The sequence below is a fragment of the Stigmatopora nigra genome, chromosome 4 (genome assembly GCF_051989575.1).
Source record: "Stigmatopora nigra isolate UIUO_SnigA chromosome 4, RoL_Snig_1.1, whole genome shotgun sequence".
Classification (NCBI taxonomy): domain Eukaryota; kingdom Metazoa; phylum Chordata; class Actinopteri; order Syngnathiformes; family Syngnathidae; genus Stigmatopora; species Stigmatopora nigra.
This window is the reverse complement of record NC_135511.1, coordinates 9,900,286-9,922,637: the sequence shown is the minus strand read 5'-3', so window position 1 is coordinate 9,922,637 and position 22,352 is coordinate 9,900,286. Positions and strand designations below refer to the sequence as shown.

At 36.8% G+C, this 22,352-nt stretch overlaps 2 protein-coding genes across 6 annotated transcripts in view; both read left to right on the top strand.

Annotated features, from left to right (window-relative positions):
* Positions 1–15,213, top strand: part of LOC144195687 (serine-rich coiled-coil domain-containing protein 1-like) — an 82,067-nt gene extending 66,854 nt beyond the window's left edge. For 2 of the 5 annotated variants that reach the window (XM_077715492.1, XM_077715491.1), the window contains exon 11: positions 10,978–15,213. In XM_077715492.1, coding sequence (XP_077571618.1) covers positions 10,978–11,580 — 603 coding nt within the window. In that variant the 3' untranslated portion in view covers positions 11,581–15,213. The remainder of the gene's footprint in view (positions 1–10,977) is intronic. The other 3 variants (XR_013326140.1, XM_077715493.1, XM_077715494.1) reach the window with 3 other exon arrangements.
* Positions 15,214–19,413: 4,200 nt separating this feature from the next.
* The window catches only part of LOC144195560 (glutamate receptor ionotropic, delta-2), a 218,755-nt gene continuing 215,816 nt past the window's right edge, over positions 19,414–22,352 (top strand). Inside the window, exon 1 of the mRNA XM_077715284.1 lies at positions 19,414–19,570. The gene's annotated coding sequence lies outside the window, so the exon portion shown is untranslated. The remainder of the gene's footprint in view (positions 19,571–22,352) is intronic.

Genomic DNA, 22,352 nt, shown 5'->3' with positions numbered 1-22,352 from the left:
TGATGATATAAAAATTATGATTTTAATGCCCTATTATTGACTGGCAACCAGTCCTTAATGGTACCCTGCTTCTCACCTCGAAAGTTAACTAGAATAAGCAATCACTCACCTGCAACCCTAATGGTATGAACACTATAGAAATGGATGATTACAGAAATTTACACTTGTGTAACTATTTTTTCACCATTTGTTTGCAAGCTCTCGTCCCCGTTTCCGATGGGATTGAGTCTATTTAATCCCTGAACCCAATGAGAATAGACTCAATGAAACTGGATAATTTACAGGTTCAATTGCTAGATTTTTCAACACCCATCTCCCAACTCAGTGTTTTCTGCGGTTCACTGGCGTTCAATTCAGGATGTCATTAAGGAATCCTGGGTTGGCTGTAGCTCACCCTGCAAACTCAGGGCAAGGGCTAAAGAAAGCTGATGATTTTTAGCACTTTTTGAAGTGTTTGATGGAGTAATGTATATTGGGACACACACAAAATGCAGGTTTAAACTCACTGTGTTAAAGACGGTCTATTCCCCCAAAATAACAAGGAGTTACATGTAAATAATTTTCAGATATTTTATTCTTAATACGTTTTTTTTCTAAATTCATGTGAACCAGGCCATCGTTGGTTTGCTTTAATTCAAGCACATAGAAACCTGATGGAAAGATTACCATGTTGTCTTTGAACACAGTTAATCATGCTTCGGGGGTGTCAAGAGGATAGAGATTAGGAGAAATCGCATGCAGAAACATGTCAGGACTATGGGGACTAGTTATCTGAAAACGGAATACAGCAAACCGGTTGCAGTGGTTGTATTACGGATTCTCATCTAGCAATCTAGCACCCTTGTGCATAAATGGTCTTCCATACAGTAGATATGACAAAATCGTTTTTTTTTTCATGGCATTCAACTTATTCTCTGTCAAAAAGTATTGTAGTCACTTTGAAGTGTCTTAAGCATTGTGAGGCTTTCTGGTATCGTTCACACCTTTTATATCTAGAACCCTATGGAATTCCAATATCACTGAGTTTGATCAAAAGATGCAACTGCAGTATTTTTAGGTGGCTACTTTGTCATGTTCTATTGACTCTGCTGGAGCCTATTCCAAGCAACAATGAGCACCAGGCATCCTGAATTGATTGGCAGCCAATCACAGGGCACAAGAAAATGAACAACCATTCACCCTAATACTCATACCTAAAAAAATATAAATTTTTCAACCAGCCTACCCTGCATGTTTTAAAATACCCCCATTTTCAAATAAATTGACAATTATTAATTTTAGCGATTACAATCAGATTTTACCAAGAAAATGTAATAATATATACATGCCCTTTCATCATACAATAAAAAGTATCATGTCATTCCATATAGTGTGAGCATGCATTAACCCCTTGCTTTGCTTGTAGGTCATCTGACAATATATTGTAGTTTATGTCGTGGCCTGAGATGAAATCTGCAGGCATCTTTGCTGTGAGAGCAAAAGGGCGACAGTGATTTGTTCAACACTAGTGGGGCGTCAAGATCACATTTTTTACTTTCCCTCATCTTCATTACACCGTAAAGAGCATATTAAATCACACGTGAGCAACATGTTAAGACAGCGTATATATATATATATATATATATATATATATATATATATATATATATATATATATATATATATATATATATATATATATATATATATATATATATATATATATATATATATATATATATATATATATATATATATATATATACATATACATATACATATACATATACATATACATATATATATATATATATATATATATATATATATATATATATATATATATATATATATATATATATATATATATATATATATATATATATATATATATATATATATATATATATATATATATATATATATATATATATATATATATATATATATATATATATATATATATATATATATATATACACACACACACACACACACACACACACACACACACACACACACACACACACACACACACACACACACACACACAAAAGCATAAGTGTTGTCAAGGCGACACAATTTTCAGTGAAATTAAATGAGGTGTGTGGGTTAAAGTTGCATGAATATTAATGAACAATGCAGCACAAATTGGCACACTAGCTGCATCACCGTTCATAGAAAAGAGCAGTCTCAAAAATGTATTTTAACAGAAAAAAAGGTTTGCTATCAAATAAAAATGTTTACATGTATCTACTGGTGTGCGGGTGGTAGTGGTACATGCTCAAAAGGCACTGTGTTCCGACTGGACAGATCACCATTGTCTTTAAAATTTAGCTTTCTGCTAATTTCTTTATGTATATTATGAATATGGTGGACGGAACTGTGTCAAATTGGCAGATTATTGCCTTATCAAGGATAAAGACCAATATCAGCCTTCTCTAAAGGTTCTTGCTTGGATCGTTTGCCCTGTTGCAATGTATGGACACTAGCCACAAGAATTCATGCATCATTCATGCCATACTTACTGGATTTAATTTGATTGTTCTCCACTAGTCAGTAAAGGCATCCCATGCCGCAACTGTTCTAAACAAATTGTGTGTGTTACTCGCGGTGGCAGCCCTTAAAAATCGAAGTCAAAAGTCGATAGATTTTATGGCCTAATCGTGTTTTCCACAGGGATATTTACTCGGAACATTACAACATTCTCGTATAAATTTAAGTGTACTTTACTATGAAAAGAGGAAAAACTTGTTAGCCCTGTGCATTTGACTAGAACTATTCAAAACCTAAACAAGGTTGATTTTTCTCAAGCAAGTTATCCAGTGTGTTATTCAAATACTCCCAACTCGTGTGGTAGTTCAAAATACTGTATCCGCCAAAAACGAGGCTACAAATGGGATGTGGTGCAGAAACAATGACAATACGTGTGTAGAATGTAGGCTAATGATCTCCGTGGCTCCTCCATGAGAAAGGATTCAATTATTCAGAACAAAAATAGTTCATTAAAACGTAATTAGAACAAAATAACTTTTGCAAACTCATTTGCCTCACCCAGCCTCATTTGGAAGAACAAAAAAAGAAAAAAAAGTAATTTGCTGGGTTCTTTCCAGGAGCAGCAGCAACACAATTGGTGACTTGTCTTATTCTGGTTGCAGTATAACAGCATATGTTTTTTGCTCTCAAAAAATCTTGAATTATTGTTCAAAAAGTTGCTTGGTGTCAATCAATAATTAATTCTCTGATATGATGTGACTTTGCCTTCTTTAGAAAATCAGTTTTTAGATTTTATCAAGACTGTTTGCCATTCAGTAGTGAATGCACAAAACCACAATGTAGATACTCATTTCATTAAAACGGAATATGTACATCCATCTCCGTTGTTATTATGCTTTTTTTTAAATGTATAATCTGAGACCTCACTTGAGGAAATCAATATAGCTCTATTGGCCAATGTCTTAATGTATTTACTTCTGTGTACCAGAACAAGCAAAGCACGTCACACAATGATATCCCCACTGACAATCATGACTATCTTCACATCAGGTTTTGAATCATAAATAATTGAAGCTTAAAATGTAAGTCTAGCTCAATACGAAGAAATTTCCCTCACACTGTAGGATGAATGCTTGGGATAATCTCTCATAGGCTCTCATTAAACATGTTTTCTGTCTTCATCCATAAAAGAAGAAAACATTGTGTTGCATTATAGTTGAACAGATTTCTCGAGGTCATCATAGACATAGACAATTCTATGCTTTTGATCTAATGCTGTCACTTTCCACTCAAGTACAGTTATAATCATAAATTGGTGCATACTAGGAGAATATATTGTGTAAGATTATTGATCTAGAAAGTGTTTTTTAACAGCAATGCTATGACACATTGATGGTTCATTCACACTCATGAGATTCTTTGACTTGAACAATAATATTTGTTAAAGATGCCATCTTCACCTATGACAATCATCTATAATCCTGTGCATGTAATTTGTTTCCAATATAGGATTACAGAGCTATCTAGTTATTATATCCATCCCAATGCAAAACAATAAATTGTTTGATTAGTAGATGTTACAATGTATGGTAGGGGTGCACAACTCTGGTCCTCGAGGGCCTCTACCCAGTCTGTTTGCTATATCTCTCTCTACCACACCTGAATCAAATGATCAATTCACCAGCAAGCTATCAAGAAGCTTGGTAATCATCCTGATTATTTTATTCAGGTGTCTTTGTCGAGGGAAACATGGAAACTAAACTGGTTAGGGGCCCTTGGGGACTGGAGTTGAGCACCCCTGAAGTAGAGCGTTGTCCCATCCACTCATGGAATTATTGATGATGGCTTTTCTTGTTCTTCTACATGTTTTGAACTCGAAAACACTTGTTTTACTTTGAACATTTGGAGAAACAGAAAGAGAGCAAGAGAGAGAGAGAGCATGGTGTGTGGGGGAAGATTAGACCCACTTTTGTTTCTTTGCTAGCTATTTAGTGGATGTCTGCTTTTATCTTCCTCCTTTGGTTTACTAATTATCTTTGGTTTTCATCTTCACTAACTCAGCTTTCTCACTTTATCCTCCTCCATCTGACCATCGCCCTACTTGCCCTTCTTTTGTTGTATTATCAAAGCTCTATTTGTTTGTTTCTGGACTTTTTGTCCGTCATATTGTGTGTTTCCTCACCTCCTACTGCTTCACCATCCACTTGTTCATTTTCTTGTCACCATCATCCCACTCGATTTGGGCAATGTCCAGGAAACTTGCCCAGGCTGGTGGTCTATAATTTTTGCCATCATTGCACTCACACACCTGTTGGGGTTAAAGCATCCAAGTCAGCACCTCCTTCCTGAGAGCCTTCTTAAAGATTCCCTGTTCTCAGTGTGACTCTGGCTTACATATTTGCCAAACCACCTCTTTTAATTCTGTGTTGGACAATTTGAAGGCTCCCTGACTAAAAACTTTACACTTGCTGACTCAAAATGTTCTATTCAGACAGTCTATAATTTAAAGGATAAATTGTGCATTTTTGGCAGTCTGAACTGTTCCCACTGTCTCCCAGATTTTAATTGCTTCCATCACACTGATTTTTGTGCATTTCTGTAATTGGCACATGCCAGACCTCACCTGGCCCCATACAATGCTGGCAGCAGCAAGTCCACCTTTAGCTATGGAGGCCACCAGTTGAAAGGCTCAAGGATTAAACAGATAAGCGAGCAGCTTGTACTTGTTTATGGACATTGAACCTCAACGTCACATTTTTAGTAGATGGCTGATAAACAAATTTTAGAGAAATAATACTTTTCTATGGGGTACACAACTTTCACTGTTCTTAAAGTTCTCATTTAGAACCCCAAACCTTTACAGCCAATGTGCTAACTACTTTTGGAGTGTTTCCATTGCGTATATCCTGAAGCTTCATGGAAGCCTCTCCTTATTGTGCAGTCTTTCAGCTGTAGCAGTCTGTCCTCCATGCTCCAGTTGTTAGGGTTCGCTCGTCCCTGTTTAACGCTAGCATTCACTCGCAACGTGTTACATAACTTTGAAGAGGAAGAAAAATAAATAAACGACAAAATGAAGGGCGGTAGCGGAGAAGGTGTGAGACGTGTGAAGAACTGAGGCCAAGCGACAAGAATAAAGAAAAACCGAGAGAAATAAAGCCCACAGAGCAAAGCTTCTGTCAGTGACATACCCACTTACAGTTCTTAGAACTCACCCTGGTATAGTTAAATTCTTCTTATAAGATAAACACCCACGGGTATTAACACTCAAAAGTGTGTGCTATCCTTGAGTGAGTTCAAAAGAAACTTTATTCACAATTGACAGTGTTAGCAGTGTAGAACCTTTAGCATTCTATTAAATGGGTTTCCCCATTTACAATTTTCATTTATTGTAATATATGTATGTTATTCAACTATAAGCCAATTGTGATCACCTACTGACCTAACCTAATTCTGCACTTAAGTCATATTCACTTGCCTTCATTTTTGTCTCTTTATTAACAGTTGGGTCCAATTTTCAATCATCTTTTAATCGGCTGTTTTGTCCATTTTTGATGTTGGTGAACTCATTGATTGTCAATCACTAACCCACACTACATAGTAAAACCATAATTAAATGAAAAACAATTAAATGAAACAATTAAATTGGAAAATAAATAAATAAATATGTTGGTTAATGGGTCTGCTTTTCTGTCGAGCAACCACTAATGCAAAAGACGTCAAATACTGTATGTGGGAAGCATTTTCTTGGCTAAGAGGTTTTCAGCGAGACAGCTTGTTCGAGGAGATGTCGTGGCAGTCTCAATTTTTACTATTTTTTTAATGCACAAACAGATGGATGAAAATGCTTGACACCTGTCGTGTAAGATCCAAATAATAGACCTTTAAATAAAAAAAGGTTTCTCAATATCACCAGCTGACAGTCTGATCAGGCCATTGGGAAAGGGAACAAAGCGAACAAATATAAATGGATTTATGGAAGACACAAAAGAAACACTATCACTGGACAAGGTATTTTGACAACTTGCCCATTTTTCCTGTCTTTTCTTAACAACCATCAGACAGGCTCTCTCAACGCATTGGTTTGTGAAAATCTCATTTCTATGATCCGAACTGATCCGGAATTATCTAATTTAGTAACTGATCTATCTCATAAATACACTCAGGGCACAAGAGACAATTTTACAACTGGATACACTTTAATGGGTTTCCTCTTTGATACAAAGTGACAACTCACTTCGAATATAATGAGAGATAGAAGAAGACATAAAAAACTAAACAAAAAAAGAATTGAAAGGGTGGGAATTAAAGGGATGTAAAATCTGGAAGATTGCAGTCCAAAGATCTTTGTGATAGATAAAAAGCAGAAGGGCAATAGGGGGATGTTGCTATAGGCTGTTGTCCTCCCACGGTGGATTTTTTTACTGAGGTAAACCAACAAGTGCTGTATGTGTTGTTATGGCCTTGAGACAGCCAGTGTGCTTAGATTCTCTGACTTTATTTGATTGTCTAGTGGAAAATGGATCCAGCCCATTGTGGGTGTGAGAGATGGTCTGGATGTCTGCGGGCATTCTTTAGCTATTGCAGGCCGGGGTCTTTGTTATCCTCATCTCTTTATATACCTTATTGTTACAGTGACATTTAGCTACAATATTCTAGTAAGAAAAATCCTTGCCATATTTTCACCTTGAATGCCGTTGACCACCCTATTGATCTTTAGGGGGTGAGAAAGTATTACCCTGCCAGAACAGAACACAACACAATTTGACTTTAACCTGTACTTTGGAACAGATAAGGGCATTAACATGGAAATTGCTACTCTACTTATGAAAAATTCAAGTGAGGAAATCACTTCTAGAACTAAATAATTTTGTGGAAGAATCACTGTATTGGTAGCACTCCTTTTTGTTGATTGTTTTTTTTAATGTTTTCTGTAGCACTCCCCTCATGAGATTATAAAGACACCAGCCCAATAATCAATAAAAGAAATAATGGAAACATGTTCAATTCCACAATTTTCTTCTGTGGCTTTATGCCAAATAGTTATTTTTAACAACATTCAGTTTCTTTCACATCATCAGAACATGTAGGAAAATAAACCAATGGAACATCGCAAACGTCAATACGTACTTTTTGAATTTTTACTGTGTGAAAAGTTGTTTGACAACTTTTATTCATGAAGAAAACTATTGAATGTGACAAAATCACATTATAGAATTTTTAATCTCCACTTTATCTCAGTGAGGACTTCTCAACTTTTTGTGTCCAGTGTGATTATGATTCTGTGCCTCCGTAGGGTATTGAGTCATGGTGTGTGATTGATGATACTACTGTTTTGCTTTCACTGTTCTCCCCCGAAGTGCCGCGTACCACATGCAGGGCTTGTTGTTTGAAAGTCATTAAACTTGAGATAGAAGGATTCTTAGTCTTGAGAACCCTTTCTCCATTTGTACAGTTAAAATTCATTATTTTGATTTAATCAGCCTACTTTTGAACGCACGGTGTCAATATTTGGGAATTGCACCCGAGTCAGCACACGTGAATTTGTACATCAGTTCTACTTTTTTCAACCTTCTGTCACTCTCATCGTGTTTTTTCTGCATCTTTGATCACCTTCTCACCAATCTGTCATTGCCCCTCCTGTCCTTTCAATCCTTTGACTCCATTTGTTTACACCTCTCTTTTCATTGCACTTGACCTTTTGCTTTGTCTCCATCTGTCTCTGCCTATAACACACAAAATATGCACTCCCGCACAGCTATACCACAGCTTTTACTTTGGATATCTGGACTGTATCTAATATATGCAACATCTGTTTCTTTCATTTATTCTGTAACTTAGTGTAAAAGTGGAAAATTGTGCAAGATAGGCTGTTTGGCCTTATGCCTTGTTGCAGACGAGAAGAAAAAGACAGCTTTGGCTGGTACATCACATGATGAAGTAGTACTTTTAGTTGCCACAGCCTTTAGTAAAGACGGTGCATACTGTTTGCAACTAAGGCCAATTAAACTCAAGAAAATGAAAACAAAAATAAAAGCCTGGCTGTCAGATGCACGTTAGGCAAGAATATGCGTTTTGCTGCAATGATTTGTATAATGAAACAGAAAACTCTTGGAACTCTTACAGAATCACTTTGTCAAGATTCAGGCCTAATTAAGCCGTCCCACATAAACTGACAGCACGGCATTGTCCCAATTCCTTAGAGGTTCCAGTGAACCCCCTCATTGCTTTCACTCATCTTAATGAGACAAATCCGTCTGTGTTAAGTTTTGCCATTTGCGTCCCCCAATCAAGACACATTAGCAAGTACCTGACGCTCAATAGTTCATCCAAAGCGTACTTGTTTCTCAACTATTAATCAAAGTAGAAATAGAGGAACCTGTTAAAGTACCTGAATGAGGAGGTAGCTGGGTGGCACTACAAGGAACGCGGTACCGTTTGAAGTGTTAGTTTTAACAAACTCCTAGCAAGTTATTAAATCAGGTGAAAACATTTGATGTACTTGATGTAATACATGCAAATCTTCCAGCAAATTAGTCAAAGAACTGGATGGATTGGATGGATGCTACTACCATGTTTTTAATTTGGTCATCATGCCATGCAATAGCATGCAGTTCTTCTCCATGTACCTAAAGTAGAGACTATATGGGAGCAGGTCTGAATTAAAATATTTTTTCATCACCCTTTTAGCTTTTAAACCTTTTATTATTATTATTTATTTGTTGGTGTACCATATCTGAACCGGGTACACTAAAAAGATCAGTCTACCAATATAGCTGGTACTTTTGTTGTGTCTTTTGTTCAGCTTTTTGCTGGTAAGGCTTAAACTCCATTTGGATTTTTAAATGCTTTTGTCAATAGTCAACACAGACCATGCATTGCTGTTTTCCTTTATGCCTCGAGGTAAAACAAATGCAAACAAAACAGCAGCAGAAAAATATAGGGTCAAGTGGAATTGGTTTTACACTGTACTGCATGTTTAAGTCATACTTGAATATCACTGTTCTTGGTCAGAAAAAGAAGAAAATTACTAAGAAAAAAGTTAGTCATATTTTTACCCTGTTATGCAAACTGACTGATGGAATTGCCCTTAAAAAGTCTTAAATGTTATGGAATTAATATTTAAACTAGATGGTAGTACCGGGTTTTTAAGTTGATAATTTAAATTTGTGTGCTAGCACTCAAACCTGTCTACCCGTCAAGCTGCCTTTTTTTCAAATTCATCCTGGTCATATCACTCTCAAGGCTATGAATCAATGCTGTTCTTTTCTTTAGAAATTTTGCCTTTTATCTGTTTAGGCCTCTTCAATTTATAAAGTGGAATTGGCACCAATTCCTCACAATGAGAGGTCATAACCAAACCACGGAAATTAATTGGAGACTGCACCAAAATTGGAGCCCTTTTTTACCATTAGATTTTTTAAATAACTATTTCTTTTCCATAAAAAGGGTATTTTTATTATATTTTATACATTCCAATGTTCTTTATCAAAATCAGATGATATATTTTATATTCATGAATTGAGTTATGAGCTTGGTTATGGAAAAATGTAACTCATTTGTCAATGTATTTAGTAGTGTGCTGTTTGGTATTCTTTGTAAGATATGGGTTTTTGTAGTCTAATTTGTGAGTGAGGATAGAGGGAGAGTGGCCGTGAGGAGCTTCGTTTCATAAGAGAGATGCGTGCAGTGGAGCATGAAAGGAGAACAGGTGGCTTCTGTTTCTGCCGTCCAGCTTTATTTGCCATCCTTCCCGCTGCGTCCGGGGAGCCAGTTGGATGCCGACGCTTTGCGAGTTCATGCAAAACTTGTGCTTGTTTGTGTTGCCTGTTCTCTGTGTGAGTGTGTGTGGCTGTGTGTGTTCTTTAGTGAGCAGGGTTCCGCTTGGTTTAGAAACAATTAGAACGAGCTGCAGGAGTCTAGAGAGCCCTGGTTCTCCAAATGTCACCCAATTAACAGTTGAGGGCGAACACGCGAGCAGCACACTCCCTCTTACTCTAATTGTTGCGTCTCTCATCGCACGCGGGAGTCACTACGTCTTCCCATCCCATCCAGAATCACATTAACTCCACAGTCAAGAAGACAGGTTGAAAAGATGTTTCTTTTTTCATTTATGCTGTTTAGAATCAAGACCATGTATGTATAGCATCTGTCATCTTAAGGGTATTGTCAGGGTAACCGTTATAGAAGCTGCCTAAGACAAAATACCTTTCATAGACATTTCTGACATTGGAAAGACTTTTGAAACTCACTATTCAAGGTTATTTTTGCCAAGTCCTCTGCCAATTGACTGTAAACATGTGCACATTTGTCATAAGTGTCTCAAAACTTTTATGACGGGTGTAAATATGCCGGTCCTAACCTACGAATATTAATTTATTCTGCTTTCTGCCTACTTTCTACAGCCTCACTTCTTTTGTTTTCCTTTCCTTGAACCTGGCAACACTGAGCAAGAAGCCATTAAATTTTTTAAAAGGATGTTTTCTTTATTATTGTTTCTATCAGGCCAACAACCTTCTAGGGCAGTCAGGCCCTGGCAACAACAGCAGCCCACCGTACCTAAAGGATCGAAGGGCAGCACGAGCCGGAGTTGCTCCATCTCTTCTGCCTCTCGCAGGGGACCTCGCTAACATCCCCCGCCACCCGCTGTTCCTCGGTTCCGCCAAGGAGGAGAACCACTGCAACCCGCCCGTCGGCGGCCCAAACACGGCGCCTCATTCTTTCATTCCTCCCGTCCAACCCCGCGGGATGTCATCTTTAGCCAGCAGGCAGCCAGAGAGGGTGTCATCTTCTTCTGAGTCCTTAGGAGGAAGTTTAGCATCTCGCAAAGGGGAGCATCAGCAGATCAGTCATATTCCACGGGCGGTTGGCGCTTCCTCCTCCAGCCTGGCCAGTAGGGGGAGCATCTCTTCGTCAGGGACCACTTCACCTCAGAACCCTTCCTCCACCTCCTCTTCGTCGTCCTCCACTTTGTCGCCCTTCACGGGGCGCCTGGGTCAGCCACCCAGGGGTCCATTGTCCCTAAAAAGCTACTCTCGTAAAAATGTCTTCCTCCAGCACTCGCTGCACACCTCCGACCTTCAGACGCTCACACAGAGAGACACCTGATTGCAACACAGACAAGACAGATCCTTCGCTCTTTTCACAAAGTCGCAAAAGAAAATGGCGCACAAATTACAGGAATTCTCTACATGACACTCCTGGAATTCTGAAAACAAAAGAAGAAAAAGTCCAAATTTAAGTTATCGCAATCACGCAAGTATTTGATCTATCATTAATGACATTTTGTTTAACCACACCAGAAAACAAGATGAACTACGAGTGAAATTCTCCTGAAACTAACAAGACAACAATCCTGGATAAAACCTGTCAGACATTTTATCCACTAAATCTCTCTTTTACACACAGAAACAGAAACACAAATCCACAAAAAACACTTGTCAGCGCTCCCACGTGGTGCCATGCCGACAGTTGAGATATGCTTACACCCACACGAATACACAATAAAAGTACACATGCATACAGCTATCCTCATAGACGACTAACAGGAAACAAAATGAACCTCAACCTAAACTGATGTTATGTAGATTTTTTGGTGAACTTATTTGCTGATGGACTCTTTGCAGGAATACACACTGTGTCTCACGTTGCCAAAATATATGCATCTCCTCCTTCATGAATGTGATACCTTCATCTAACCATGCATCTTCCATTTTCCTCCTTTCTTTACATTCCCATACATACAGTTTAAGGTTATGTCAGCAAAAAAGAAGAATGGGATAAAGAAGACGGTACAGGGACCCAAAATCACCAAATGACAAAACTAAAGGTAATCTGTCGTTTTTAAAATATTCTCTGTAATCATGACTTTAATGTGAGTTATTTTTCAGATTTGCAGACAATAGAAATTACTGCCACTACCACCACTATAAGAACAGAACCTTATTGTGAACTAAAGGTCGCCCAAAGCGATTAAAGGATATTTTTCAGTTAGTAAAGCGCCCAAAGGAATTCACTGAAATTCTTTCCAATAAATCGAAGACTCACCAGCAGACCTGATAAATTTTACTGTTTTGATATATAAAAAATTATAATGTAGAGTTCATGTCAAGCATACAGAACCTAAGTTGGAATCCTTGTCTGGTGTTTGCATGTCCATCTTCGCTTTCCACATACGACCCAAAAACGTGCATGTTAGAAGACTACATTTTTTTGTAGGTGTGACAGTAACATTGAATGCTTGATTTGCCTTTCTATTTCCTGTATTTTGTTGCGACTATTCCTTAAACCTGAATGTGAAATAATGGAAAAATGGACAGATGGCACCCCCATCACTGCTTTTATAATAGACGTAGCTATTCAGAGTTCATGTCACTGATAATGCAGGGAATTAAAAAAAATAGAAAAGGGAGTGGGAGAGATGAAGTGAGAGAAACAAATAAGCTGTTGCACACTTTTGTTGCTTAATTTTAACTCTATAACAAATTCTGTACAACCAAGGGAAGCTATTTTTTTCCTTAACCCCACTAAAAAGCTGCATTTTCTACTTTCCAAGCTGTTTTTGGCCAGTCATTCATTCCAGAATGTCAAAACATTCTCTCTTAGCTTTCAAACTAACAAATTTCGATATAACATATCATTTGTGTTTTGTTTTATACCTCAATCTAAAGAATTGACTTTTACTATGTCAACAAAGAAGTGCAGAAAATTATTATATTTATTATTTTAAAAATGGCACATCAAAAATGGGGTAGTCAATTAAATATTTTCCAATGCAGCACTATGTCCTTCTAGTTTGCACATCTTCCTCAGAGTTCTTTTTCAATTTTTAAAAAATGCATTTATTTAATTTTTTATTTTTTTTTAAGTTCTAAGGTCTCAAATCCAGTCTCCACAAATCCTGTGTTGAGTGTGCATATTTTTTTTTCTATTTATGCAGTTTTCCCCTATATTCAAAAACATGCATGTCAGGTTCATTGAACACTCCAAATTGTCCATTGGTGTGAATGTGTATAATTGTTATAATAGTTGTTTGTCACTATATGCCCTCTCACTGGCTAGTTACAAGTTTATGGTATATTCTGTTTCTTGACCAAAGTTGGTATCGGGGGTGCAAAGATACAAATAACTTGAGAATCTTTGAAAATGTGTTTCATTCATAAGTATACTAAATCCTTATGGCGTTATCGAAGGTTAATGATTAAATTTAATGAATCTGAATGATTTTCTACAGAACAAGTGCTTTCAAATTAGAACAACTCAGGTTGGCCAACGTTAGGTTGGACGCAGTGATTGCACTGTCATATCTAACCATACTCATGCAAGTTGTGCGTTTCCAAAATGACGAAAGTTGATCAGGTTTATGAAAGCAGCAGTTATTTTGATTTTATCTTAAAATCTCATTAGTCTGAATCAATTTTTTTCATTACGTAAAAGGTTACACAAGACTTTATTATTGCCAGCTGTTTTTGCTCGGTATTGTATATTTTGCTCCCGGGTGGCAGAAATCCTTCCCCCCTGATTGCTCTCAATCTGCTTGTTTCAACCCTGCTACTCACTCTCAAAGCTACCTACAAAACATATACCATTGCCTTATTTATGTTTAACTCGAACAATCACACAAATGACAATAGTTATGACGATGTTGCAATTGTGAATTGAATCAAAAGTAGTTATTAATATATATTTTACCTTTTGAAATGTCGCTAATGGCAAGATTATTTTACCTCTTGAAATGTCGCTAATTGTGAGATTTTACCCTTATTTTTGCTCTAAGTTTATTTTTACCTGCTTTTTTTGGGGCTTTGAATCACGTTTTGGATTGTAAATGGCTGTACATGTATAAATATGATCCTTATTAGATGTGAGAAACATCCGTCCACAGAAAGTTAGTGTATATGTCATTCAAAAATGGATAATCATCAATAATTATTGCAGTAATAACTTATATGTACATGCTCTTCTGAAGGCCATTTTCTTGCACTTTAGTTCGGTGCAAGCTTAAAGCACTAAATTTATTCTGAAACATTAGGAAATGTGTGTTTTGTAGATTATTCCTCTTGCAAAAAATGCGTCCATAGTTCGCTGGGATAAGCACCAGCAACCCCACGACCCTTATTAAGATAAGCGGCATGAAGGTAAATGAATAAATGAATACATTAATATTGTCCATTGAATAAATGCCCTATTTAAGGGTTTGTAGTGCATAGTCCAAAAATATGTATTACAAATCAAGCATTGTTCAAAAGGGGAATACAAAACATGCTTTAAAACATCACAATCTAAAATGCCAAACTCGTCACAAGACCGATCGTATAATGAGTGGAAAAGATTTACTGTGAGCTGCAAAGCCATCCCTCAGTGACATTCTCAATTAAATGTTTATGATGCAGACGACAGAAAATTAAACATGCCTTTTACTCATATGTTTTTTTTAGCTTTTTAACTTCAAAGCATGGTTTAAACATCCATTTCCTCTTTTTTTGTTTATCTACTGATGCTGCTTCATTCCAGTTGTGGTTAAATTATGGGTATTTTATTTATACTGTAAATCTTTCACAAAATGTGATAAACATGTCTGTCATTTTCGCTGCTTATATAATTGGGCGGATTGAGATATGTTGTATTTTGGAGCTTGTTTTGGTCACATCAATATTTTATGGCAGAATTTTTGCTCCACTGTCTCTGCTCTTATTAATATTTAATGCTATCAAATCAATGAAAACACTTGAACTGATTTGACTGCACTTGCAATCTGTTTTTTTTTGGGTCATTTTTACATAATGTTAGTTGTTCTGAATGACTGGTATAACAATAAAGGGTGATTTACCTGAAGAACAACCTTGAACTGTTGGTCTAGACTCTAGACCAATGGATGTCAAGATTAGTTTTGCTGAATGTGTTACGCTTCAATATTTTGGTCCCGATTGCAGTAGCTTTTTTGGGCCAAAATGTACATGGTCTTCCTTTATTTACTTTTGCAGAGAGTTCCCAATCCATGTTCTGCCTGTTAAGGTAAAACACAAACAAAAACAGGCTGAAAAAAATGGCTGCATGGGATTTCACTCACTGCAAACATTTATGAAGATAGACACGTCTTTAAATTATGTGCATACCGTGTAAGCATGCAAGTGCTCGGACCTCATCACTAAACCAGTTAATTCAACATAGGCTTCGAAGAGTGCTTTCATACAATTTAAATGGTCTTACAACAGCTTTCATTTTCCCTGAAACTTTTAGAGACTATAGTTTGTGCGCTGCAAAAGAGGCCATTCAAAATTAATGTTGTGCTTGAAATTTTAAAATGTTTTAGTTAATTTCAATACAGATGAAAACATGGCATAGAACAGCTCATCACACAAAAAAAGGCAGAGGAGGACCAAAATCAGGTCATCACAAGTGCTAAAAAAATACCATTGCACAATAATAGGCCCCCCAAAAAGACAATAGAATATACTGGACCCACAAATTACTGAACTGTCCCCACAGATTATTCATCTGGAGCCTTACATTATTAAACTGTCTTTACACAGATATTACTAAACTACCAACACTTTACTAAACTGTACCCACAGTTTAGTTAGTAGTAGTAGTATTAGTTTAGCTAAACTGTGGAGGAAACTGTTTTATAACTGATCCACTAAGTTAAGTCTATTAATAGAAATACTAATACATTGGTAAAATAGCAATGGGGATAGCATTTATTTATGTCAATATTGTAGGTGTTATGAAAAAAAGGGAATTTTGTATAACTTATCAGTCAAAAACAAACTTGTCCGTACAACCAGAGATTTAATTGTTGTGAATTGAAATGCAGGTCTATCGAGGTCAATTGGATAGCTTGCACATTGTTTAAATTTCCCCCTCAAAATCACTACAGGCTCAAAAACTCCAGAGTTTATAAATAATGCAAATATTTATATTGTCGTAGGAGTGAAAAGATCATATCTCTGGTTATAATGTAGGCCAATTTCAAAATGTTTTGTAGGATTTTGGTATGGCAAATGAATTCCTAAGAAAACTTTTATTTAATTATTGCACTAATATGTACATTTAAATAACTGACTATCTCACTTTCTTACTTCCTATAGAAAAACATCATTTGAGCCATGTAATAAACCTCAGGAATCAGGACTGAATTACAGTATGTTCACATCTGATGAGACTATTTGGCAAAAAGATAAAAAAGAAATATACATAGGATGTCTACTTATTGTATGCCCATCTTCCTATGACTACACAGCCTAAGTTGCCATCACATATGGTATATATATTTTTTTTTATTGATTGCGAGGGCAATGACACCTTCCTCGTGCTCGCTTGAGGAAAGCTGCCAGATTTCTTGGTCCGAATAGCGCCTCAGGCTGTCGTCTCATGTGCAATGACAAGTGAAACTCCCCGATGGCGGTCAGTGTGTGTCTGTGCGCAAGTGTGTGCATAATAGCTTTCATTTATTTGCTTCTCCATTCCACTTGACTTCACATGCTGGCTGCAATCCTAACCAGTTGTGTCAGTGCAACACCTGACAAGAGTGAGTGTGCGTGCATGTGTGTACTGTCACCAAGGCATTTTTCCAAATCACTGGATGTTTTGGCTCCATTAACTTCTGTCCTCCTCCATCAATGTGTCATTATTCCCTTTCAGACATATTTCCTTTTTGTTTTCAATTATTCAATTATAAACATGCATCTATAAATGGTGTTGGAATCAGCACATCAACAATTTTATGCAGAATGACTTGAATGCATGCAGTTTTGCTTTCTTGAGCAATCAATGCACCTTGATTGGCCCCCTACTACACTTATTATGTCTGTTTGTGAAAATATTTTTCGCTCATAGATTTCATGTACAGATTACAGATGCATTATCCTTCAATTCACTTAAAATTACAGCTAACTTTTGTCTGTCGGCCTATTCCTCTGTGTACAAGTAGAACTATATTTCCACTCATATCATGTTGATTTGCTGTCTTTTCCCATTCACATTAACAGTACACAAAACATTGACTATTACCATTAATACTTTATTAAAAATAAACAGTACATTTTCAACATCAACTATACATTTCCAAAAGTTAACCAGAGACAGTTTTGGGATTTTTGCAAATTATCTTGCTCAAAGTAATATTTCTAATGATTAGAAACTCTCCAAACCTTGACATAGTGAGTATATTGTGATGCTTCTTCCATCATCTATCCCAGGTCAGATAAGTTTTTGATATTTGCGTGCAGTGCCATTTTTCTTCCTCACATCATCCTCCTTTTCTTTGTGTGTCCATAATGTGTGGGTGCCCTTCTCCCTGCTGTCATTCCCTTCACATGAACACATAACACATTTTGGCTGGCATTTTTAGCCCAGGCAATTCTCAGTGTTTGAAGCGGAGGCGCTTGGCGACATCACACACACACATAAACACACACAACACATAAACACACACACACACATAAACACACACATACACACAACACACACACAGGCGCCTCCATCCTGCGCGTGCACACAGACAAACACACAATGCTCCAATTGCCCACTCAGTGTCTCTATACTCAATCATCACCAAGAGGGAAAACATGCAATAAATGTATGCCGGTACTGGAAGCAGATTGTTCAGAATCTTCATTGACAAAGAACTGCACCATTCAGCCCACTCACTCATTGCACTTGTCCTCCAAAACATGATAATAGCCCTTTTCCGTGCTGGCCAAAGGAAATTGGCACAGTTTATTGCAGTCGCCATTCTCTCTCCCTGCCTATTTATTTATTCAGCTCATCCCATCAGTTCTCTACGCGTTAATCCCGCAATTGGCACAGTCCGGAGCTGTCAATGTGCAGTCCAGCTGAGATTTGACTTACTTTGCAACTACTTCTAATTTGTAAACAAGATGTTGTCATACTGACATAGTGTGGGATTGACACATGTACTGTGATGCTACAAAACAATAATTAAAACTAATTAATTTAAAATTTGGGACCTGGATTTATCCCATTTTCCACATTGAAAATTGCAATGATTGTGGCTTTTAGTGACGCTTTCACATTCAGCCAACAGCAAAATAAAATCAAATAAAAACGTCAGCTGACTGTAAATTCATTTTAACAATTCTGGGATGACTATCTTGCTATTTGCCAATGACACATTGCATCCACATTGAGCATTCTACGAGCCAAATGGGCTAAGTGTACCCTGCAGTGTCAGCCTCTAGGCTGTCACTTGCCACTGCAGCATTAAAGCCACTCAAAATGTGCAATATGATTTTTTTCACCTCTTAGATTGGACTGTTGTGTACAAAACAAAATATGGTTAAGCCTTGGTCAGAACAAGTGGTGGGTCAGAAGCCTTAAAGGGTTGCACCACCAAGAAAACAGTTAAACTTAGAACCAGTGAAGTTGGCACTGTGCCTCTCATGACTCATGCACACAGGAGAATATGCTCCATAGTCACATATTTGCAGTTTGCAAATATTAGGGGGACATTTTATGAAAAAATGCTTTCTTGACAGCCCATAAAATGAAAATAGGACAGAATGCAGGTATTAAAACCTTATGAGGATTTAGTGATACAGAAAATGATTTATTAAATGGTTAGTATGCACTTTCTACATAATTATATGGACAGGAACCTTTAGGTAAATATACCCAGAGATCCCCCAAATATATAGATATATATATTTTTTTTTTCTTGAGATAGATAATGACTTAATTGTTGTAGGAAAAATATACCTCCTATATGTAGAATTGTCATGAAACATTTACTATAAAGTCCACATTAAAACTTTTAATCAGGCTTTAAACTGCTCAAATCCACAACCAGAAAGCTAGACTATGTTTGGGCAAACCGGTCCTTAAGGGCAGTACATGTTTTTGTTCCAACCAATCCAGGAAAGACAGTTTAACCAATCATGTTTCTGCTAAAACAACAAGTCAACAAGTCACCTGACTGCAATCAACTGATTAGGTCAGCCACCACATTGATGCAAACATTTTGTTTGGTTGGGAAGAAAACCTCATGGCACTGCTGCACTTTGTGGAATAGTTTGAAAATCCCTGGTGGAGATACATGCTGTAAAAGATCTGTGTAGGAATCTACTCAGCAGTGAAGGTAAGTTCATTTGCTGCATGATTATTGACTGGCCTGTTGAGACAGAGGGGGATGGGGGGGGATGCTCACATGTGCTCAGTGCACAGGCCCATGAAACTGGTCAAAGATAGATGGCAGTTGCCTGCCATACTACACTGCTACTTCAAAGTCAGCATGTATTTTAGATGTGATCATCAGAAAGAAATGGACCGTTATCGGATCATTTTTCAGTCAGTGTTCATTCTGATCTCATTCATTACATGAGGGAACAATTGTGGTAGAATTTTGCTCATTGAACATCAGACTGGTAGCAAATTAATCAGGAAAATGTTGGCTTGTATGAAGTGTCATGAATAGTATTGTCCTGAAATTGCTGAATCCAAATTAATTAACAGTTACAAAATTAACAAATTTGATCTTTGACATAGTAAGATAACAGGGATGTAGTAGTATAGTAAGGTCAATTGCTCTATAATTGATAATTAACCTCTGCAAAAGGCTGAATTATTAAAAAAAATCAATAAATTCTGAGCACTATAGTTATGTGGATCATTACAGTACATCCTTAAGGATTTTAGGGTGTCATCATATCAGGAAAGTCCATTACCTTTTATTGTTTTTCTTCTATAATTATAACTAAACCTGCTCACATGTTAATTGTGATTACATATTTAGTGTATAACTTTGCTACCAGTTTATTTTAAACAAAGTTTTAAAGTTATTAGCAATAATTCCTTCCACACTATTTTCTCTATACTATTCCCACTTTAACCAATTGAAATTTCAATAACAAGCCTTCTGCTGTTTTCTGTGTTTCTAGCATTTGGTTTCAACTTTTAATAGATGTAGTTTAAATTATTTCATAATAAATACATTCAGAAAGTCAATAATCAGTTCAGTGTTCTTGGTGCTTGTGGTAGGGCATTTCTAAACCACTTATTCTTGCCCCCTAAACCTATTCTTGCAGCTGAGTTGGATACTAATCCCAGTCAAACTAGTCGCAAGCCAAATGCAGGGCACATTCATTCACATTCACATACAACAGGTCTTCAATTAACATAAATGTTTTTTGTAGTATGCCAGCAAGCCCGAATATACACAGCAAATTGGGAAGAAGGTAAATTCCACAGGGAAAGACTGGAGCCACTGTGAGAGGAATGTGCTAATCAGTCGTCCACCCTGCTGCCATTTCGAATAACCACTCAGAGTAAATTTATGTATGTTTATCAGAAGTGCTTGTTTATAAAATCCCAATACTTCTTCCCACTGTGGTCTAAGATTCTCTTTGCCACCTCCCCCTTCCAACCTTTAAAAAAGAAAAAAAATTCAATCACATAGTTTATTGGCTTACTAAAATGTTGCCCCTTTTCTCCAAGTGTAGCCTCCTGCCTCCTGCAGTTTTTACTTACATCAAGACTTTTTACATGCAATACACACGCTCACACTAATGATGCATGCTAACTACCTCGGAGACCTTGGAAACTTATGTCTGATGTTTTAAATGAGTTCCTTGCGCCATATTGAAGACTATCATACGTCATGCGTAGGTGGCGATTAGTAGGCCCTACATGTGGTTGCTTCACAATGTTGTGGGCTTCCATCTTCAATTTTTTAAGGAGGTAGAACATGACACATTGCTTCCTCGAGGTTCAGTCTGCTTGCCGTTAAAAAAAAAAAAAGTCATCCATTTTCTGTTTTGGAATCTCTTTGCCCTCTATGAACAAAGCGAGTACCAAGTAAATATGTTTTTTCATCAGAAAGTAATGATTGCACCCCATGTATTGTGCCTTGCAACAGGTGGCAGCTTCTGTTGTGAAGTTTCCCTGGGAAAATCTCCAATAACATTTGGGATTCTGTCTGATGTGCCTGTTTACATCACAAAACTCCTCTAACCATAGTACTTGGCAAGACAAACTTTGATTTGCTGTTTCCGCAAATCAATACTAAAGGATTAGTTAGTGTTTCTTGTCACAATTGATTAAAATACATGTTTAATTAAAATCTAGTGTTTTATCAGTGGATATTATTCTCAAATTTTAATATTTATAGCTATTTTTCTGTTTTGTTGTGTAATAACTTTAAAAAAAAATCAAACATCTTCAGGATGCAATTGATCTTTTTTTCTGTGCACTGAACACAAAACACACAAAAAACTGTCTTCGTTATGTGCCGAGCTTGCGTGACTCATGAGTCGGGGGAAATAACTGATTAAAAAAAAGACAAGATGACAAGATGATCTTGTTCATGGATCACTTCCATCCTTCTGTGTGGTAACAAAGGGCATTGAGTATATGTGACTCAGTGTTTTGTTGTTTGTAGTGTGTTTTATTTACAGTTCTTTACGAACAAACACAACTAAAGTTGCTGTCGGTAAGTATGCAAATAGTCTTGCTGTTTTAGCATGCGAATATAAATATTTGATGCTCTATTTTATTACACCTCTGTGCTGAAGGGGATTTCATGTACAAGATATGTATAGCATAACCCTTTTGTAAAAGATTTAAGTATGCTTTTTACATTTTGTTTTAAAATGTTTTTTTATTTGCAGTCACTGTACATGGCTTTTGTTCCATACTGGTTTTTGTTCCGTAACAAAAACCTGAATCCACAGTGATCCTTAGTGGAATAGTTTGGACTAAAGTAATGCAGGTCTGGAATTGCAGTGGCTATGAAAGTTGATCGGCTGAAATTTGATGTTGTTTGTCTTATGGTAATTTAGAGGAGAGAGAAAAGGATGCTGGTTAAAGCCGCTTCATTAGTCACAATTACAAGCCAAAGGAGCAAGGTAGTTGTGCTGGCCAGC